Raw genomic sequence first — 18,156 nt, 5'->3', positions numbered from 1 at the left:
CAGGTGTGAGGAGAGAAAAGGAGCATGTTTGAGGTGTTGAGTGTACTCAAAGAAACACAAAAAAAAAAAAAAGAAAAAAAAAAAAAGATGCGTTAAGTTAGAATGGAGCCCACAGATGTGAACACCACACACTTTTGGACAACAGAAGAGCAGCCGATGCTGAAGAGGTGTTAATAGCAGAGGTAGGATGAGGGGCAAATTGGGAGGGGTAAAGAGAGGTTATAACAGGTGATGAACTATGAGATCGATTTAAGTAGGTTGGGTGAATTGGCACTCAAGGTGGGGGAGGAGGGGTGGGGGCGGTGGATTAAATAAAATAAAACTTAAAATTTTTTATTTTTTTTTTTAAGGACGGACGTTTGATGGAATGGTATGACCATCACAGATCACAGACTCGGCACAGGCTTTCTAAAGCACATCCGATTCATATAAATAACCAATTGGCAATTGCTTTAAAACCAGCCACAGCGGCCAAGAAGAAAAAGAGATTGCTTGTGCACTGCACAGAGCTGATGAGCTCAGATGCTGAGGTTAAAAAGTTAAAACCTACTGTACGTCATGTCATACGTTTCACTGTTCCATGTTTAGCGGAGAGCAAAGCTTCTTAAACCATGTACGGTATTTAAACATTGTAAACTACTTTCTTCAATTTGTTGGTGATGTACTGTTATTTGTTGGTGAGCAAGGAGCTTCAATGAGAAGCACCGGTTTGAGAGTGTGGCACACTCCCTAAAATGCCTTACAACTTGGTAAAAATACTGATAATTTAAAAAATTTTAAAAACCCACCTCATAAAAATAAATGTTATCATTCTACTCAATATAATTTCTCAAGCACAAGTAGAGCAAACCTAACATCCAAAAGGCACATAACTGAAGGCCTACTCGGACCTAGTCCATTTGGAAAATGCTTCAGCAAAACTCTTCAAGCAACATCTGTCACACCAAGGATTAACCCTTACCCCCAGTCACACACCCGAATACACCAAAACAATTCGTCTCAGCTGTTACAATCGCACGATTCATCATCGTAATGATCTACAAAATAAATAAATTAAAATCACTGCTTTCCTTTGTAGTTCCATTCCACCAATTGGTTCATTACTTTGAAGGGTCAAAGTTGAAAACTTCACAAACCCTCCATCACATCCACATCTGTCAACAAATACCAAAACTCTGCTCACCAGTTTCTATGCCACAATTTTGATTTCCTCAATCATGCTGCAAGCTTTGCTGTGCACTCACAACTGCCAATCATGTGACAGCAATGCATTTTAACTCTCGCACATCTCAAAAAAACAAACTAGCAAGCATCTGAAAATGCAAACTCCATACACTTTATATTCAAAATGGTACCTTTCACCTTTTGACAAAATTCTTAATTTATCTTCTCCATAGTCTTGGAAAACTGTTTAAATTTTGATAAATGCTCAAATGGTTAAATTAAATAAAGATTTTTTTTTTTTTAAAGGCTACTGCCCATGCAGACATAAAGTGATTGCAAAACAGACTCCCGCTGCGTGTGTGTGTGTGTGTGTGTGTGTGTGTGTGTGTGTGTGTGTGTGTGTGTGTGTGTGTGTGTGTGTGTGTGTGTGTGTGTGTGTGTGTGTGTGTGTGTGTGTGTGTGTGGGTGTGTGTGTGTGTGTGTGTGTGTGGGGGGGGGGGCGGGGCGGACACAATCTAAAAACAAACCATGCACCGTATTCACGCAGCCAATCAGCACTGCAAAGCCAAAATGTTCGAGACAGAGTACCTAAACAAGCACACAATCTTTTTCAGTCCCCATCGTAACATGTCATCCTCCATTTTGGTGAAGCATGAAGGGTTCAAATGAGCTTGTGCATTTAATCCATTTTGGCAGTAAGTACGAAGCTATTGATAAACCCTGACACCCCCTACATATAATGAAGACAGACAAAGCCCCCCACACTCAGACGAGGTGGTTGTGCCATGGAAGCATCAACAATAATTGCTTTGGAAGAAGAGTAGCAGGACCACCAAAGTACTTAATTTCAAGCAATATGAATTTGAAGAGAGTGCATGTGCATACTATGGTATCCACCTCAGTCTTGGGGGGGGGGGTGGTGGGGGAGTCGGAATGACAGACTTCTTGCAAATGGAGCACTTGGCAGCTGGTTCTAACAAGACAGATCAGCGAGAGTTGTGCAGTAATTGGGATAATTCCCACAATTCAAATTGCCTTGTTGGTCCCGTTCATACAAATAAATTGCACCTGCAACCACTCAGATGGGATTACGATTAGGAAAGCTTGGCAGCCCTGCCTCTGACAATGCTGGAAAACATCATTGAATCCTGACAATCTCAAATGACTGACCTGCAGGTGCTCAAGTCCAAAAAATAAAAATAAAAAGACCATGGGAGATTGCATATTGGGGACAGAGAATGAATGAGTCAGTACTTCACTATATATATATATACATATATATATATATACATATATACATATATATATATACATATATATATATACATATACATATATATACATATACATATATATACATATATATACATATATATATATATATATATATACCAAATCAAATCTTTGATCAGATTGCAAAATAAATTGCGGGGCACGTGGAAGCCAGCGTGTACTGTGCTTGCGCCAAGTTTGAACAAAATCAGACCATGAATGTCTGAGAAATGGTTGGGGACATTGAAGTAACAAAATGGCCACCAGACAGCCATGTTGGATCTGATCTCAAAAAAAAAATTTATATAAATGAAGTGCAGATGCAAGCCATCATTAATTATGTGTGTGCCAAGCTTGAACAGCATTCGGTGTACGCTTGTCTGAGAAAATGTTGACATGTTCAACATTAGGTTTTTTTATTTATTTATTTTTAACTAAAATGGTGGACAGTCAGCCGTATTGGATCTGATGTCGAAAAAAAATGGCGTTATATATATATATATATATATATATATATATATATATATATATATATATATATATATATATATATATATATATATATATATATATATATATATATATATATATATATATATATGTACAGACACAAAGACCCACCGACATCTCACTTGTGAATGGAGGGGAGAGCCAATCAGCTCTCACCTAATCAACTAAACCCATGTGGCTGAGATTATAAAAAATAAACACCTCTCATGCTCCTCTCACCGAAACTGCTGCATAAAGCAACCAAGGAGGCTTACACAAGGTAAGCACGATGTTGTATCAAATCCTTCCCAGAGTTCTTTCACAACTAAAAAGACGGTCACAAATCGTACACACACGAGAATCCCCATGCTACACACCCCCTCAGCTGCCGGACCGGTTTCATCACTTATTGGTGAATCAGCGACAGTGCAGACAGCAATGCATACTAATGAGGCCCGCAAGCATGTACTACGTGTAAATGTCAAAAACAATCAATAAAGACCAACCAACATCTCTCACCTGTGAATGGAGGGGATAGCCAATCAGATCTTACCAAATCAACTAAACCCAGGTGGCTAGGATTATACATCTTGTTTAAAAAAAATAATAATAATTGCCAAGGCTCGTATGAGAGCTAACACACCACGCACAGCAAGGGAGGCATAAGACAAGAGGGGTGGGAGAGGGAAGGACAAAACAATAGGGAACAGAGCCATTAGGAGATCTGTGGAAGGGAGAGGGATGGGTCGGGGAACACGGGGTATACAAGATGGACTCCACAGGGACTTTTAGGAAGGACAGCAGGGAATCTGAAGGAGGTAGGTTTGGGGTGGAAAAGATTGAGGTTTTGGTGAACAACTGTTAAGGCCTGGAGGGAAGAATGGGATTGAACAGAGTGTGAAAGTTTATTCCAAAGGTGGGGGAAAAAAAGAGGAATGAAAAATAAACACCTCCCTCTGGGACCTCTGGGAAGGGTTTGATACAGTATAGCGCTTCGCTTGTGTCGGCCTTCTTGGTTGCTTTACGCTACAGTTTCGGCCAGAGGAGCATGGGAGGTGTTAATATATTTATATAATCTTAGCCACCTGGGTTTAGTTGATTGGCTATCCCCTCCATTCACAGGTGAGAGATGTGGGTGGGTGTTTATTATTACTTGGCAATTTTTTTTTGACAGGTATGTTGATCGCCTCCATTTGTACGTTTGTGTCCGCTTCCTCCAGCCCAAACCGCTCAACTGAAAGTTCTGAGATTAATGTCACCGACCCTGCGACTGTCCCGTATTGAAGTTTCCTGAAATGTGGTCGACCACAAAAAGGTCAATTTGAGCCAAATTTTCTAAATTCATCAAATTTCATCCGATTGACTTGAAATTTGAACAGGATTTCCACATCATGTCAGTGAATTCAACCACCTATTACTTTTAAGGTTATCATAGGTCAAAAGGTCAACCTAAAATAGGCCAAATTTTTAAATTGATTCTAAAATTGTCAATTTTCATCCGATTGACTTGAAATTTGAAGACCATTTGCATATCAAATCACTTAATTCAGCTCCAAATTAATTTTAAGGTCAAAAGGTCAACAGGCCTAATTTGTCAAATGAATAGGGCCAAAAACTAAATACAGTCAACCCCCGCTTCATCGCGGTTCACCTATCGTGCCCCCGGTTCATCGCGGGTTTTCCCTTGGAACGTAACTAGATTTTTCTGCGGATTCCCCCGGTACATCGCGGTAATAATATATAAAATATAAATTATTTAAGCAATAAATTATAACGCGTGGCGCTCGAAAGTATCTTCATAATAAAACAAACAAAAAAAATTGTATGTTTGTCGACAACGCACGAGACAAAGAGAGAGAGCGTGCTATTCATTTCTCCTTGGCGCTGATTGGCTGCTGCCCACGAGGCGCACTCTCGCTGTCTTGAGTGTTTCGCTTGTAAACGACACAGATATTTTCTACGTTTTTTTCTCTCCAAGCCCTACAATGCTGCACAAAGGAAAAACGTTTGCCGCGGTTGGGCGCCATTACGGTTTGAATCGACCATACGCTACATCAAGAAGGACGAAGCCAACATCAGCGCTTTACATTCGCAACGGCCTGCAGCACCTCGGGAGGCCATGGATTCCGACGACAATTTTTCTCTGAGGGCGTATTGGCGTGATTTCACAATAGCAACGTGTCTCCAAATAATTCAGAAGGCTCTAAAGAGATATGAAAAAAGAAACCTTAAACGCCTGTTGGAAGAAGCTGTGGCCAGAATGCGTCCACGAATACAAGGCCTTTTCTCCAGATGAAATTCACCATTCGGCAATCGATAAGGCGGTCAAGCTGGCGAAGATTCTAGGAGGAGGATTCAACGACATGACGCACGACGAAGTGAATGACCTCATCGAAACCAACTCTGACCCATTAACGGATGAGGATTTGGCTGAGCTTACGAAGTCTGCATGGGAGGAGGAGGAGGAGGAGGAGGAGGAGGAACAATCTGATCCATCACAGGAGCACGACGACGAAGGCCTATCACTTGAACGCTTAACAATGGCGAAAACGGCCAAAGAATTGCAGGGGATGGCTGAAGCATGGGATCCCTCTATGGTTCGGGCGTTGCAATTCAAGAACGCTATTGATGGCGCAATGGAAACCTACAAAACTCTCCTCACCACCATGAAGAAACAATGCCAGCAACTGCCCATCACAATGTTTTTGCAACGTTACTGAGTTTACAGTAAGCATTTTTATGCTTCAAATGTTTTCTTTTATGTGTTTAAAATGTGTTTTGTGGAGTCGTCCATTCATCGCGGGTTTTCACTTACCGCGGGAGGGTTTGGAACGTAACCCCGCGAGAAACGCGGGATTACTGTATATCACTATGTCTCAAAAAGTTGTGGATGAGTTAAGGCAAAACAAGGTGGACGAGTTGACTTGGTGACAAGAACAAGCGGATTGGATTTTGGTTTGGATCCAGCCCATCAGTGGGATGCAAAACGGAAACTGTTCCACCTGGCAGGTGTGCGCTTTACCGAGTGCCATCCTACTTTGTGCTGTTTTGCCAAGTTGACACTCTACGAGTAATTTTTCATTCAAATATTGACTGCTTTTGACGTTTGCATGTGGTACATGTTTGGGAGCCTCATTAGTATGCATTGCTGTCTGCGCGGTCGATGATGATGATGATGATGATTCACCCATAAGCGATGAAACTGGTCCAGCAACTGAGGGGGTGTGTAGCATTTGTGAATGTCTTTATAGCTGTGGAGGAACTCTGGGAAGTGTTTGATACAGCATAGCGCTTACCTTGTGTTGGCCTTCTTGGTGACTTTACGCAGCAGTTTCGGCTGGAGGTGCATGGGATATGAACAATCCACACAAACATGTATGTATATATATATATATATATATATATATATATATATATATATGTATATGTATATGTATATGTATATGTATATGTATATGTATATGTATATGTATATGTATATGTATATGTATATGTATATGTATATGTATATGTATATGTATATGTATATGTATATGTATATGTATATGTATATGTATATGTATATGTATATGTATATGTATATGTATATGTATATGTATATGTATATGTATATGTATATGTATATGTATATGTATATGTATATGTATATGTATATGTATATGTATATGTATATGTATATGTATATGTATATGTATATGTATATGTATATGTATATGTATATGTATATGTATATGTATATGTATATGTATATGTATATGTATATATATATATATATATATATATATATATATATATATATATATATATATATATATATATATATATATATATATTGTTGCAGAAATGGCCCTTATTATGATATTAAATATAGGAATAGCGCAGACCCCCCCCCCCTGCCATTAAATGCATGTTTAGCCAGGATTGTTCAGTAAATGGACGTTACATGTGTATTGGGAGATGAAAGAGGCTGTTTATTGTTCGTGCGGTGGTGGTGTACCGAGAGCTTCTTCTTCTTCCTTCCCCTCTACGGAGGAGCCCCCCCCCCAGTAGGCTGTGAGGGAGTGGCCAAGAGAAGGAAGTGAAACTGAGGGGAGGAGCCAGTGGGCTTCAAGGCGAGCGAACGAAGGAAAGTCAGTGTGGATCTGCGATGAGAGCGCCGAAGTGTGGTGTAATCGGCAGTAGGAGGAACTGAACTTAAGGATAGAGTCTGCCATCTGCCGAGGGAGTAACTGAGTCTGACTGTCGAGTGAGGACTTCTGCTGTATATAAACGACTAGTGGGGAGGCAGCAATCTGCGTCGAATAAGGAAAGGCAGTGTTGAATCTGCCGTGAGAGAAGCTGAACCTGAGCGAGACGAGTCTGCAATCGGCAGTGGTGAAAATGAGCGCCGAGGTGGGGTGCGATTGGATTTCGTGAGAAGACAGACAGGTTCTTCCGGAGTCCAGTCACGGAGCCTCTGACTATCCCTACTCACCTCACGGCTCGACGGAGTCTTGGAATCTCATAAACCCAGCCTGCCGGAGCCCAACACCCCAATTTGGCCTTGTCTGGTGAACAGGCCAGGCCTGGACTTGTATGCTGGACCTTGTGAGAAACCAGCTGAGACCCACCATCAATCTGACGGTCTTGTGCCTTCGACATTGCGCGGGGTCAGAACGTGCTGAGGAGGGCGTGCGCAAGCGGTGTCTTGAGAAGAAAGAGTACGGCGCCGCCATCTTGCCACGCGGCGTGCTCGAGCTTGGGGGCTCGAATCTGTGGACATCGGCTTGTCACGAACCACATTCGTGCTTTTGACACTTTCCTCTCGTCCATGAAACATCACCAAGTACTCTGTCTTGTCTGCATGTCGTTTAAGGCATATCTCGTTCGAGTTCCCTTCGAAACCCATAATCCGTAGCTCCCTAGTTAAGAATGGGTTATAGATTAATTACAACATTGTCGTGAAAGCTTTGCTTGTGTCGAGTTCCCAAATGTCCCCAATAAATCTGGCTGATTCGTATGAAGTTGCCGCTTTGAATTAATTTGTGCCGCGTCGAGGAACGATCTGCTCAATTTGGATATAAAAATGAAAATGGTTACAGACTGGTAGACTCCACTCGGTCTCTGACAAAACCAGTCTGTAACCAGGGTCTATTTCCCCAGCTGGCAAGGTACAGGTGTATTTTTAGAATTGCGGTTCGAGACGCGTAACCCGAGAATTGTGCCGAACCAGCCGGCATTATAACCCCGGAGACGGCGTTGGTGAGGGTGGCGCCGAATCTGTAACATTTGGCTGTCGAGATTAGGGTGTGAAAACCCAAACTGGTTACGGACAGTGATTGACGCCGTCGTCCGAGAACCCCCTACCCCCGGATCCGTAAATATATATACATACATATACATATATATAGTTGCGGGCCGGTGGTCGGTGGCTGGAACGACCACAAGGTGGGAAAAGCTGTGTCGTCTCCACCAGACTCCCCGGAATTGTAGGCCGTCACTCTGGATAATTCCGTGACGCGGCGGGTCGCTGAACCGACTGTGGTCGCCAATATTTCAACCGCGTAGCATAGGGTCTATTTGTCTATAACCAATTTACCTAATTAACTACGCGATTGACTACCAGGGAAACCTCGCCCTCGGCACGTCTTGCTCGAACCGGGTCACTCTACCCACTGCGGTCACTCTACCCACTAACACCACTCTACCCAACTACCGACTACCAACTCCGGTTCGGGTGCAGCCAAGCAGAAACTGCCAAAGCCGTGCCGGCAAGGATGAACGGATGATCGGGGATAAAATCCCATCTAAACTCAGATCCGAACCATGCTGGACCAATTCAAGAAGGGACAGAAATGGACTGGGAACATTTATAACAAGTTATATTTACAGTAAAAGACAAAGGCAAGAATTAACGCGAATATGCAAGCAAGGAATATTTACAACGATCCAAAAACACTTATTTAGTTCTATTTAAAGACAGGCCCACATGCAGACACACACACACACACACAAATGAAAATAATCCCAGAGTTCTTTATTGGACCGTCGCAGCTGAGAAGGAATACGAGCTGGGGGCCAGAGTTCGGATGGGTACCTGGCCATCGGAGAAACGGGGTACTCCGTGCTACGGCACCTTACAAAGGTCGCTGGTTTGGTCCCCAGTCGCACGTGTGAGACTCGAGGTTCGTGGCAGAGCTTGGGTGGTGAATGGCCGGGGTCCATAGAGGGGGGTCAGGGTCGCTCTTTCCTTCCTTGTAGAGGGCCAGCAGAGACACTTCGCCGCCTCGACAACCTTCTGCTCAACCCTCGTGACAGCCCTCGTAACAACCACTGTTACAACCCCTTCGTAACAGCAAAAACCCACCAAACTCCGCTCTCAGAGAGTGCTCGGGGATTTTTTTTAACCTCCCTCAATGGGGAGGGGCCTTTGGTGAAACACACCTCGCTGTCCGCCTTTGATTGGACAGGGTCCTATGGCCCACCCTTCTGGGGCGGGGCCTTGGCCCTGCTGGGAAACCCCAGTCACTCTTCCATGCGGGTTCATACTTGACGAGCAACAGTATCAATGTTGCAAAGGTTGTCGTGAAAGAGTTACAACGTTTGTGGGAGCCGAGAAACCGGAACCGCGAGATCTTGCCTTGGCACGTCAGGGTGCGAGAAGGTAGCTGGTTGGTGGTGGATTGTGATGGGCTGAGGGTCATGCAGATGGGATGGTTGTTAGATGTAATAACCTAACTAAAATAAATCGCAACGCATGCCTTTGATTCTCCCACTAGACAAAAGGAAGGGGATCCGACTCAACTCATACTTAACGACATAACTGACTTTTGGGACATCTGCATGTTGAATGCACATGGTTTCCAGATCCGAAGCAATAATAATATATATATATATATATATATATATATATATATATATATATATATATATATATATATATATATATATATATATATATATATATATATACATATACACACACACACATACATACAAGCAAAACACGCGCGCGCACGCGCACACACACACACACACACACACACACACACACACACACACACACACACACACACACACACACACACACACGCGCACACACACACACACACACACACACACACACACACACACACACACACACACACACACACCTTGATTGAACAAACAATGACTCAAGTTTTGATCAACAACATGTGCACCGCACCATGTATACGTTACCTTTTCTCAAGAGTGATGAACATTAGCACAACATCCGCTAAAATCCCCAAAGGTGGGGGTGGCCAAATTGGATAGCCAATCAATGCACTTGTCACGTCTCACGCATTCTGAACATTAAATTTAAAAAACATTAGCACATTAAACATCAGTAAAAAAAAACAAAACTTTTCCATCGATCAATTTCACCAATGAAGAGAAGAATGGAGCCCTTCCCTTCCTTGACACTTATCCCAAAGGAACCCTGATTGTCACAGTGTATAGAAAGCCCACACACACACCTCAACATTGATTCCTGTCATCCATTGGAGCACAAAATATTGGTGGTACACACCCTCTCAAAAAGAGCACGTCAGATATAATCCTCCATCGAAGCCAAGATGAGAGAGGTGGACAATCTTCAAAAGGTTTTGAGGGCTAACAGTTACTTGCTACCAAAAAGAACAATCCTACATGGCCCATACAACAGAGTGGGACCAAAATAACAACCCAAAGGGCTTTGTGTTCTTCCTTTTATACCGGGTGCATCACAGAGGATCGGCAGAATATTGAAAATGACAGGAGAGAGGGCAAGTTTAAATCTGGTCTTCACTCTCAACAAAGCCCTGATGAGGGTAAAGGACAAGTTTCCGAGGAAGGAGAGGGCGGTGCATGCAATAACCTGTGGTTGTGGAGCCGAGAATGTGGGAGAGACAGGGAGGACCTGAGGCCAACATATTGCTGAACACCGCAAGGCCTTTGAGTGCAATTATCCCAACAGGTCTGCCATTGCCAAACATAGACTCAAGGCAGGACACCTTGATGGGATAGGGTTAGCATTTTGGGCTCAACCCCAAACAGGACCAGAAGACAGATTCTGAAGGCTTGGCATGAAGAGGAAACGGTCACATGGACCACGGAGGAGGTGGATTTACCTTTAGTGTTTGGACCTCTCTTGCATAAATGCACCAGGGAATTTGGGACATTGCATGGGGAGTCGACATAGTATGTCACCCGGCTGTTCAGTCAGAACTAACCCCACCCACCCGCCACCCAACCTGCCTTCCCCCACCTGGCCGCATGTATACTGTTGTGAATTTACTTAGTGCACGTATTTAGCAGCATGATTGATTACTGATAGAGTTTACTTGCAATGACAGCGATTGATTATTTTCTGATGCTATTCTAATTGGTTTATGTGAGTGTGTAGTTTAATCAGTTAATGTGCAAATGGGTTTTTAATTTGTTAACGGCCAGAATGCGCAAGTGACATGATAGGTACGTTGATTGGCTGTCCAGCTTGGCCCACCCCCACCTTTGGGTATTTAGGGGGATGTTGTGGTAATGTTCATCACTCTTGAGAAAGGTCAACAGATGCATGGTGTGTTGCACATGTTGAATCATTTGTTCAATTAAAGGTTGGAGAATCTACCATGGAATCCGTTGATTATACTCCAAAACGCAAGTCTTTAATTGTATACACACATATATTTAATTAATTAATTAACCACACACACAAACACACCAGGGTGTGCTTACACAGTGTAAGCATACGAACCATACTTCCCCATTGTCTCGGGTTGCTCACCTGCATTTGATTTTTCATATTTTCATTTACGGATACTTTGAAGGTTGTGATTTTTTTGCTGGTTTACCAGCTTTGATGTCCATCGACACAAAATTTCAGCTTTCTACATCACCCGGAATATACCGATATTTAATAGTCAGTCAGTGAGTGAGTGAGTGAGTGAGTGAGTGAGTGAGTGAGTGAGTGAGTGAGTGATCCACACACACATAAACTTGCCAGAAGTAAAGTGACACCATGATTTTTAAAGAATTTATTTATTGAACATTTGAAGTATATTTGATCCATTTTAATACATACACGAGTATTTTGTAGACTTGCCATTTGCACATTTCAATGCTTTCATTCTTTCCGGCATAGAACTAACAAGTTCTGAAAATTTCTCTTGTGGGATTTCTGCCCAGGCTTCATGCAAATGGGTTAGCAATTCTGCTCGTGATGTTGGTTTCCTGGACTTTTTTCTGCACAGCTCGATCCAATATGGCCCAGTGGTGTTCAATGGGATTCATGTCAGGAGACTGACTTGGCCATGGAAGTCACTTGATCCCATTTCTGTCCTGCCATTCTTTGTCTTTTTTGCAGTTTGTCATGGAGCTCCATCTTCCATGAACAGGGTTGTTTTTGACCATCTGACCAGTGGAAAAGACAGGGAGACTTCCATCCTCAAGGATGGAAATGTGTCGTAGTGTTGATGTGGCAAACACATTAAACAAGCTCTGACCGACCAGCACTCCAGATTGCTCCCCACACCATCACTGGAAAACCAACGTCTTTGACAGTTGACTGCAATCGGTTCAAAGAAAACTCTTGACTGGGAAGTTTCCAGACCCATACGCATCCACTGTCAGAAAATTGAGACTAATCTGAAAAATTTAGAGTTCTCCAAAAATCTAAGGGTCTGTTGGCCATATTGTTCACCCACTTCTTGCTCCTTTGAATGTTGGCTGTTAGAAGAAGAGGTTTTCCCCAAGCTGCTCTCCAATGGCAGCCCAGTTGATGAAGGTACCGCACAGCAGTTCTTGAGCTAACTTGGACTTCCTCTGCAACATCTGGTGCCTTGCAATGGGAAGTTTTCTCAATGGACCGCTTGACAACTCGAAGACACCTTTCGGAGGGCCAGGATCGATCAGAACGGGAAGCTGCGGGTTCCTTGCCTTTGCTGGTGAATTGCACAATCACCCAATTGACTGTAGAAAGTGGAATGCCAAGGTTCTGAGCTATCTGACTCGACCTTCCAAATAGCCAAAAATTCGTTCTCTTTGAAAATTGGAGTTTGAGTGCTCCCTGGGTTAGAGGCATTGTTAATTGTCATACAAGATCTAGGAAATCGTTTCTGCAAATAAATAGTCGAATATTAGTACAAATCACCGAGTATAACTGTTATACAGATGAAATTCAAGGTGTCTAGTTACTTCTGTCGTGTGTGCGCGCGCGCGCGCACGCACGCACGCACGCACGCACGCACGCACGCACGCACGCACGCACACACACACACACACACACGAGGCGTGTTCAAAAAGAATCGAACCTTAATTTTTCGTGCGTAAACAAATGAAGCTCGGGAGGCATGGTTTGGTGCACGTATGTAGGCGATCCTAATTCGTATGCGTGAATATTTTCCCGCCTGCAGAAGCTGTCAGTCGCCGACAGACCGCCGATGAGTGAGGAAATGTAAGTGAGCGCCGTCGGATTTTCGTTTTTGACAAAATGACAGAAAAACTTGAACAACGCTACTGCATCACATTTTGTGTAAAGCTTGGCGATTCCCAAGTGGAAAAGATCTGCAAGATTCAACAGGCCTCTGGGAATGAAGCAATGGGCACCACACAGATAAAAGAGTGGTACGACCTATTCAAAGATGGTCGCACATCAGTGGAAAGTGAAGCACGTTCTGGTAGGCCCTCAACATCCCGAAATGAGATCGTCATTGACCAAGCAAGGACCCTGCTGATGCAGGATCGTCGAATCACGATCAGAGAACTTGCAGACGAGGCGGGCGTCAGCATTGGATCCGTTCATTCCATTGTGACTGAGGATTTGGGCTTAAGGAGAATCTCAGCTAAGTTCGTACCAAAGCTGCTAACGATCGAGCAGAAGCAACTCCGTTTGGAGATCGCACAGGACATGCTGGAGACTGTGAACAGCGATCCCAACTTCAACACAGTGATCACTGGCGATGAGACCACAGTGATCCGTCATTTTGTCAAAAACGAAAATCCGACGGCACTCACTTACACTTCCTCACTCATCGGAGGTCTGTCGGCAGGAAAATATTCAAGCATACGAATTAGGATCGCCTACATACGTGCACCAAACCACATCTCCCTAGCTTAATTTACGCACGAAAAATTAAGGTTGGATACTTTTTGAACACACCGTGTGTGTGTGTGTGTGTGTGTGTGTGTGTGTGTGTGTGTGTGTGTACACACACACACACACCAACCCTTATCCATCGGTACCTGCATCCCTTCTTTGGCCGTCTTTCTCCATCCACATGGCAGTTGGCGTTCCCCTTTGTTTTGTTGTGTCTTTGCTCTTCCACGAGTTTGCAAAATTCATTTAAAAATAAAATAATTAAAAGGCCCCGATATTAGCTGCATTTTTCAGGAGCATATCCCCTCGAGGTATGTGAGGTCTGACAGTACATCGATATGAAAAATACCAACATAATCAATGTAATAAACAGACCCTACTGGTCAAGTTAAATGTCATGTCTCACGAAACCAGTTTCCACATTTCATGGCCTGTTATTTAAAATCCTATATATTATTTCTGTTAACGTGTGCACGTAATTTGACATTTCTCCTCCAAAACTGCAGGAATGATTGTCGCCATTTTCGGCATGCAGGTGGTTTGTGGTTTAATGAACAGCATGGGCTATGTGAGATCGTGCCAGACGGACAGGTTAGGGAATTTTTGCCGATTTTCTAATGTTTACATGGTGACGTGACGTCACCGCTGAGAGGCGTAATGACGTCATGACATCGGTCATTACGTCTGTCGTCGACAGACCGTCACCAGAGAGGCGTAATGCCACTCCGAGAATGTAAAACCCTCTTCTGCACATGCTGACTACCTCAGAAAGTGAATTTGACACAAAAAAGGTAACAAGAAACATTGTATATAAAGAAATTCGATAAATCACATTGTCAACACTGGATATATTGACGTCCTAATGAACTCTCACTTTCGAAACTTCACACAGAGTGCGGGTTTGGCTAGTTATTATTATTCCTCTGGCTGTCATCCTGATCGCAAAATACACTGCCAAGGCAGGATTTGATGAAAATTGTATTGGCCTTTTTTTTCTTTCTCCACCCTTCTTCATGAAGAGTAGTACAATGAATGGAACCAACAGAATATTGAACAAAGTATGCGAGAAACGAAAATTTTAAGCATTAGCCCTTCCTAAGAGCAAAAGAGGTACCAGCCAACCTTGATTTATCAGCACAAGTAGGTTATGAACGCTCAAAATGAACTTTCCAATGAGACAAACCTCTGTAAAACAAGTTGAACAATTTGTGTGCTGCTGATTAAACCACTATTTTACACAGCAAAGGTGGGTGGGAGTTCACTTTGGCGTCAGCCGAACACACATACAACACTCGTGCACCATGAAGGACCATGGAAGGAAAAAAAAAAAATAAAAAAAAACTCCATTACGACGATCCTCAAACACAGAAGCACAGCCTTCCTCATTGAGGAATCAAACCGAAAATTCATGCAAGAATCATGGAGCGCTACAATCGTACTCTTGAACAGAAAGCACAACACCACATTGGTTATGCAAAGAACATTCAGAGGTTTTTGTTCATGGTGGCAAGAAGACCAAGCATTCATATGGAATGACATCTTCGTTTGAGCAAAAGGAGCAGAGGTTAGATAATCAAACTGAATTTGACAACCACATTTCATTGGGATAAAAGAAGCCATAAAGACTGCGGCTCTCCATCCTGGGTCACTAAACAATTAGCGGGATAGCAAAACAACTTTGCCTCCAAGCGTAGGGAAGGTTTGTGGCATAACTTTGTGAAAACAACACATGCTCGCAGATGAGACAGCGACCTTGGTGTCCCGGTGGTTTTCAAGACATTTTATGCATTCATTATTGAACATTTGCAGTTAGAACTATTGCCCTTCACAAGTCAAATGTGAAAAACTTACTGTCTGATGAACTGGACAGCATCCTCATACTTCATCCCACTTTCGATCAATGCCAACGCAACCAAAACCGGTGCTCTAAACAAACAAACAAAAAACAGGAAACTTCGAATGGTTCACATTGTTGCTTCCTGCAATTGCAGTTATTCATTCACCAAACAGAGGTCAGGGGAAGAAGAAAAAAGTTTGACTGCAAACAAATGTATAACCAATGGCACATTACAAGATAAGACATTTGTCTTCAGCTGACATGTCACATGCCTCATTTTGCAATAGTCCTTTTCACTAAGGTTCAAGGATATCAGGTGGTATTCACCCAACAAAACACCAAGACTATTTGTACGTGTGAATCCCAGGCAGATGAGTAATATGCGAGCGAGTTATGGAGAGTACTGTGAGCCAGAGTAATTCTGATTTTTGGCAGAACAAACTAAACCGCCACACCCAACCTCAACTTGAAATACTTGTAATCGATTTAAAAATCAACTAGGTTTTCTGTCAGTCATTGATAGGCTCACCATGTGAATAGCAATAGTTAGTAGTGCTTAAAGCCTGGAGTGCCATGGACATATCTCCGATACCTCTCCTTAAATTACGCTGTTGAAGCACATCTCAGCAATAGGAAAAGCATATTGAGCTCACGGAGCAATCTCATGGAAAATATCCTGTACCAAAGATAGCCAGACGTAAAGGGGGCTTGAGAGATAACCATAAAGGTAATTGATTGCTCGGTCACAATTACCAGGAACAAAATTGAACAGGCAAAAGATAAATACCTTTCAATTCAATGCAATGTTAAACACAAGCAAGCATTAAACAGTGGAGGCCATAAGGTGGGAGGAGGAGCAGCAGGGGCAGGTGGAGGAGCTGGATTGAAGGGATGGAAGAGTTGGGGTGGTCAGACTGACCAAATAATGCAAACTATAATTTGAATTTCTGGCCAACAGTCTGAGGAGCATCATTTTGAATGCTGCATTGCAGGTTTGATACAAAATTAAACACAGACACTGTCCAACACAGATGTAAGGGAAAAAGAAGAGAAGAAGAAAAAAACTGCTACAAATTCTGATCACACACAGACGCACGCACAATGTTGAAATAATAAAATAAAAGAGTAGAGTGCAGAAAAATTCTTACCTTCCCAAACCAGCAACACAATGCACAGCAACACAACAGCCCGGCTCTTCCTGGAAAGAAGTCTTGAGCAGGTTGAGCCAGTTCTCTACAACGGTGTCTGGTGGCGGTGCACCATCATCAAACTGCCAGTCCTGAAGGACAGATACGTGACATTGGTGGACGATAACTCATTCCAAAAGCCAAAGCATTTAAACGTCTCAGCCTACATCGGTGCAGATGAAATGCCCAATCTTTAACTGGAGAGATAAGTAAACAAAAATAAAACAAGAAAAAGAATAATCAGAGATTGCAAAGCCTCACCAAGACTTGTTTTGTGTTGTGTTTGTGTAGTGGTGTGTTACATAATTAGAGATAACTAGAACTGCCACTTTATAACTGCTGGCAGTGATGACCGGGTACCAAGACGTACCACTTTGATTGGATACCTGACCAATGACTATTATTCAACTGAATTTGGAATAGTATTAAAATAAATTCAATTCAAATCAAATGGAAGACCAAACAGGTGCAGTCCTGCATTGGGAGTCATCAGAAGGAACCCAAACAAGCTAAAAACAAAGATGAAGTCATCAGGAAGACGTGGATAGAATTCACATTTCAGCTGCTGCTCCTCTACTCTCAAACCAATCCAAGCATAGCCAAGTGATCCATATTCAAAATAAAACTAGAGGGGGAGCACTCGGTAGAGTGCAAAACCTCCTCCGCCAATACTGCTAGGTCACTCAAGTGAACCTGATATCCTATTCATTCAATTTGACGTCAACAGTGCTCACAGAGTTATAGTTTGCAACTTTCCCTTTTAACTTTTACATTCTCAATTCATTCGTCATTACGAGATTCCTTCAGACAGAAATCGATTTTACGTGGGTATATCCACCTGAAGTTCCAAAATCAGCCGCAATTATAATTTTGGCATGTTTTTTTTTGTTGGAAATCACTTATAACTTGTCGAAATGCAAAAAAATTAAAAAAAATAAAAAAAAAAACATCGAAATTTTGTTGAACAAAATTTGCAAAAAAAACTTTTCTCTAACAATTTTTTTTTTGGGGGTGGGGGTTGGAAATCACTTAAAACATGTAGAAATGCAAAAAAAGAAATCGAAATTTTGTTGAAAAAAAGTCGCAAAAATTTTTTTCTCTAACAATTTTTTTTTGGGGGGGGGGGGTTGGAA

The 18,156-nt window shown here is 42.5% G+C and overlaps 1 protein-coding gene across 1 annotated transcript in view; it reads right to left on the bottom strand.

Annotated features, from left to right (window-relative positions):
• The window catches only part of LOC147020402 (protein tyrosine phosphatase type IVA 2-like), a 30,448-nt gene that overhangs the window by 10,881 nt on the left and 1,411 nt on the right, over window positions 1-18,156 (bottom strand). Inside the window, exons 3-4 of the mRNA XM_085895728.1 lie at window positions 16,985-17,115; window positions 15,851-15,925 (exon numbers count right to left, since the gene is read on the bottom strand). Of these exons, the coding sequence (XP_085751854.1) occupies window positions 15,851-15,925; window positions 16,985-17,115 (206 nt within the window). The remainder of the gene's footprint in view (window positions 1-15,850; window positions 15,926-16,984; window positions 17,116-18,156) is intronic.

This window comes from Eptatretus burgeri, chromosome 9, assembly GCF_056783735.1.
Source record: "Eptatretus burgeri isolate ZD-2024b chromosome 9, Ebu_testis_v1, whole genome shotgun sequence".
In the NCBI taxonomy this organism is placed as follows: Eukaryota; Metazoa; Chordata; class Myxini; order Myxiniformes; family Myxinidae; genus Eptatretus; species Eptatretus burgeri.
This window is presented reverse-complemented; position numbering and strand designations above follow the sequence as displayed.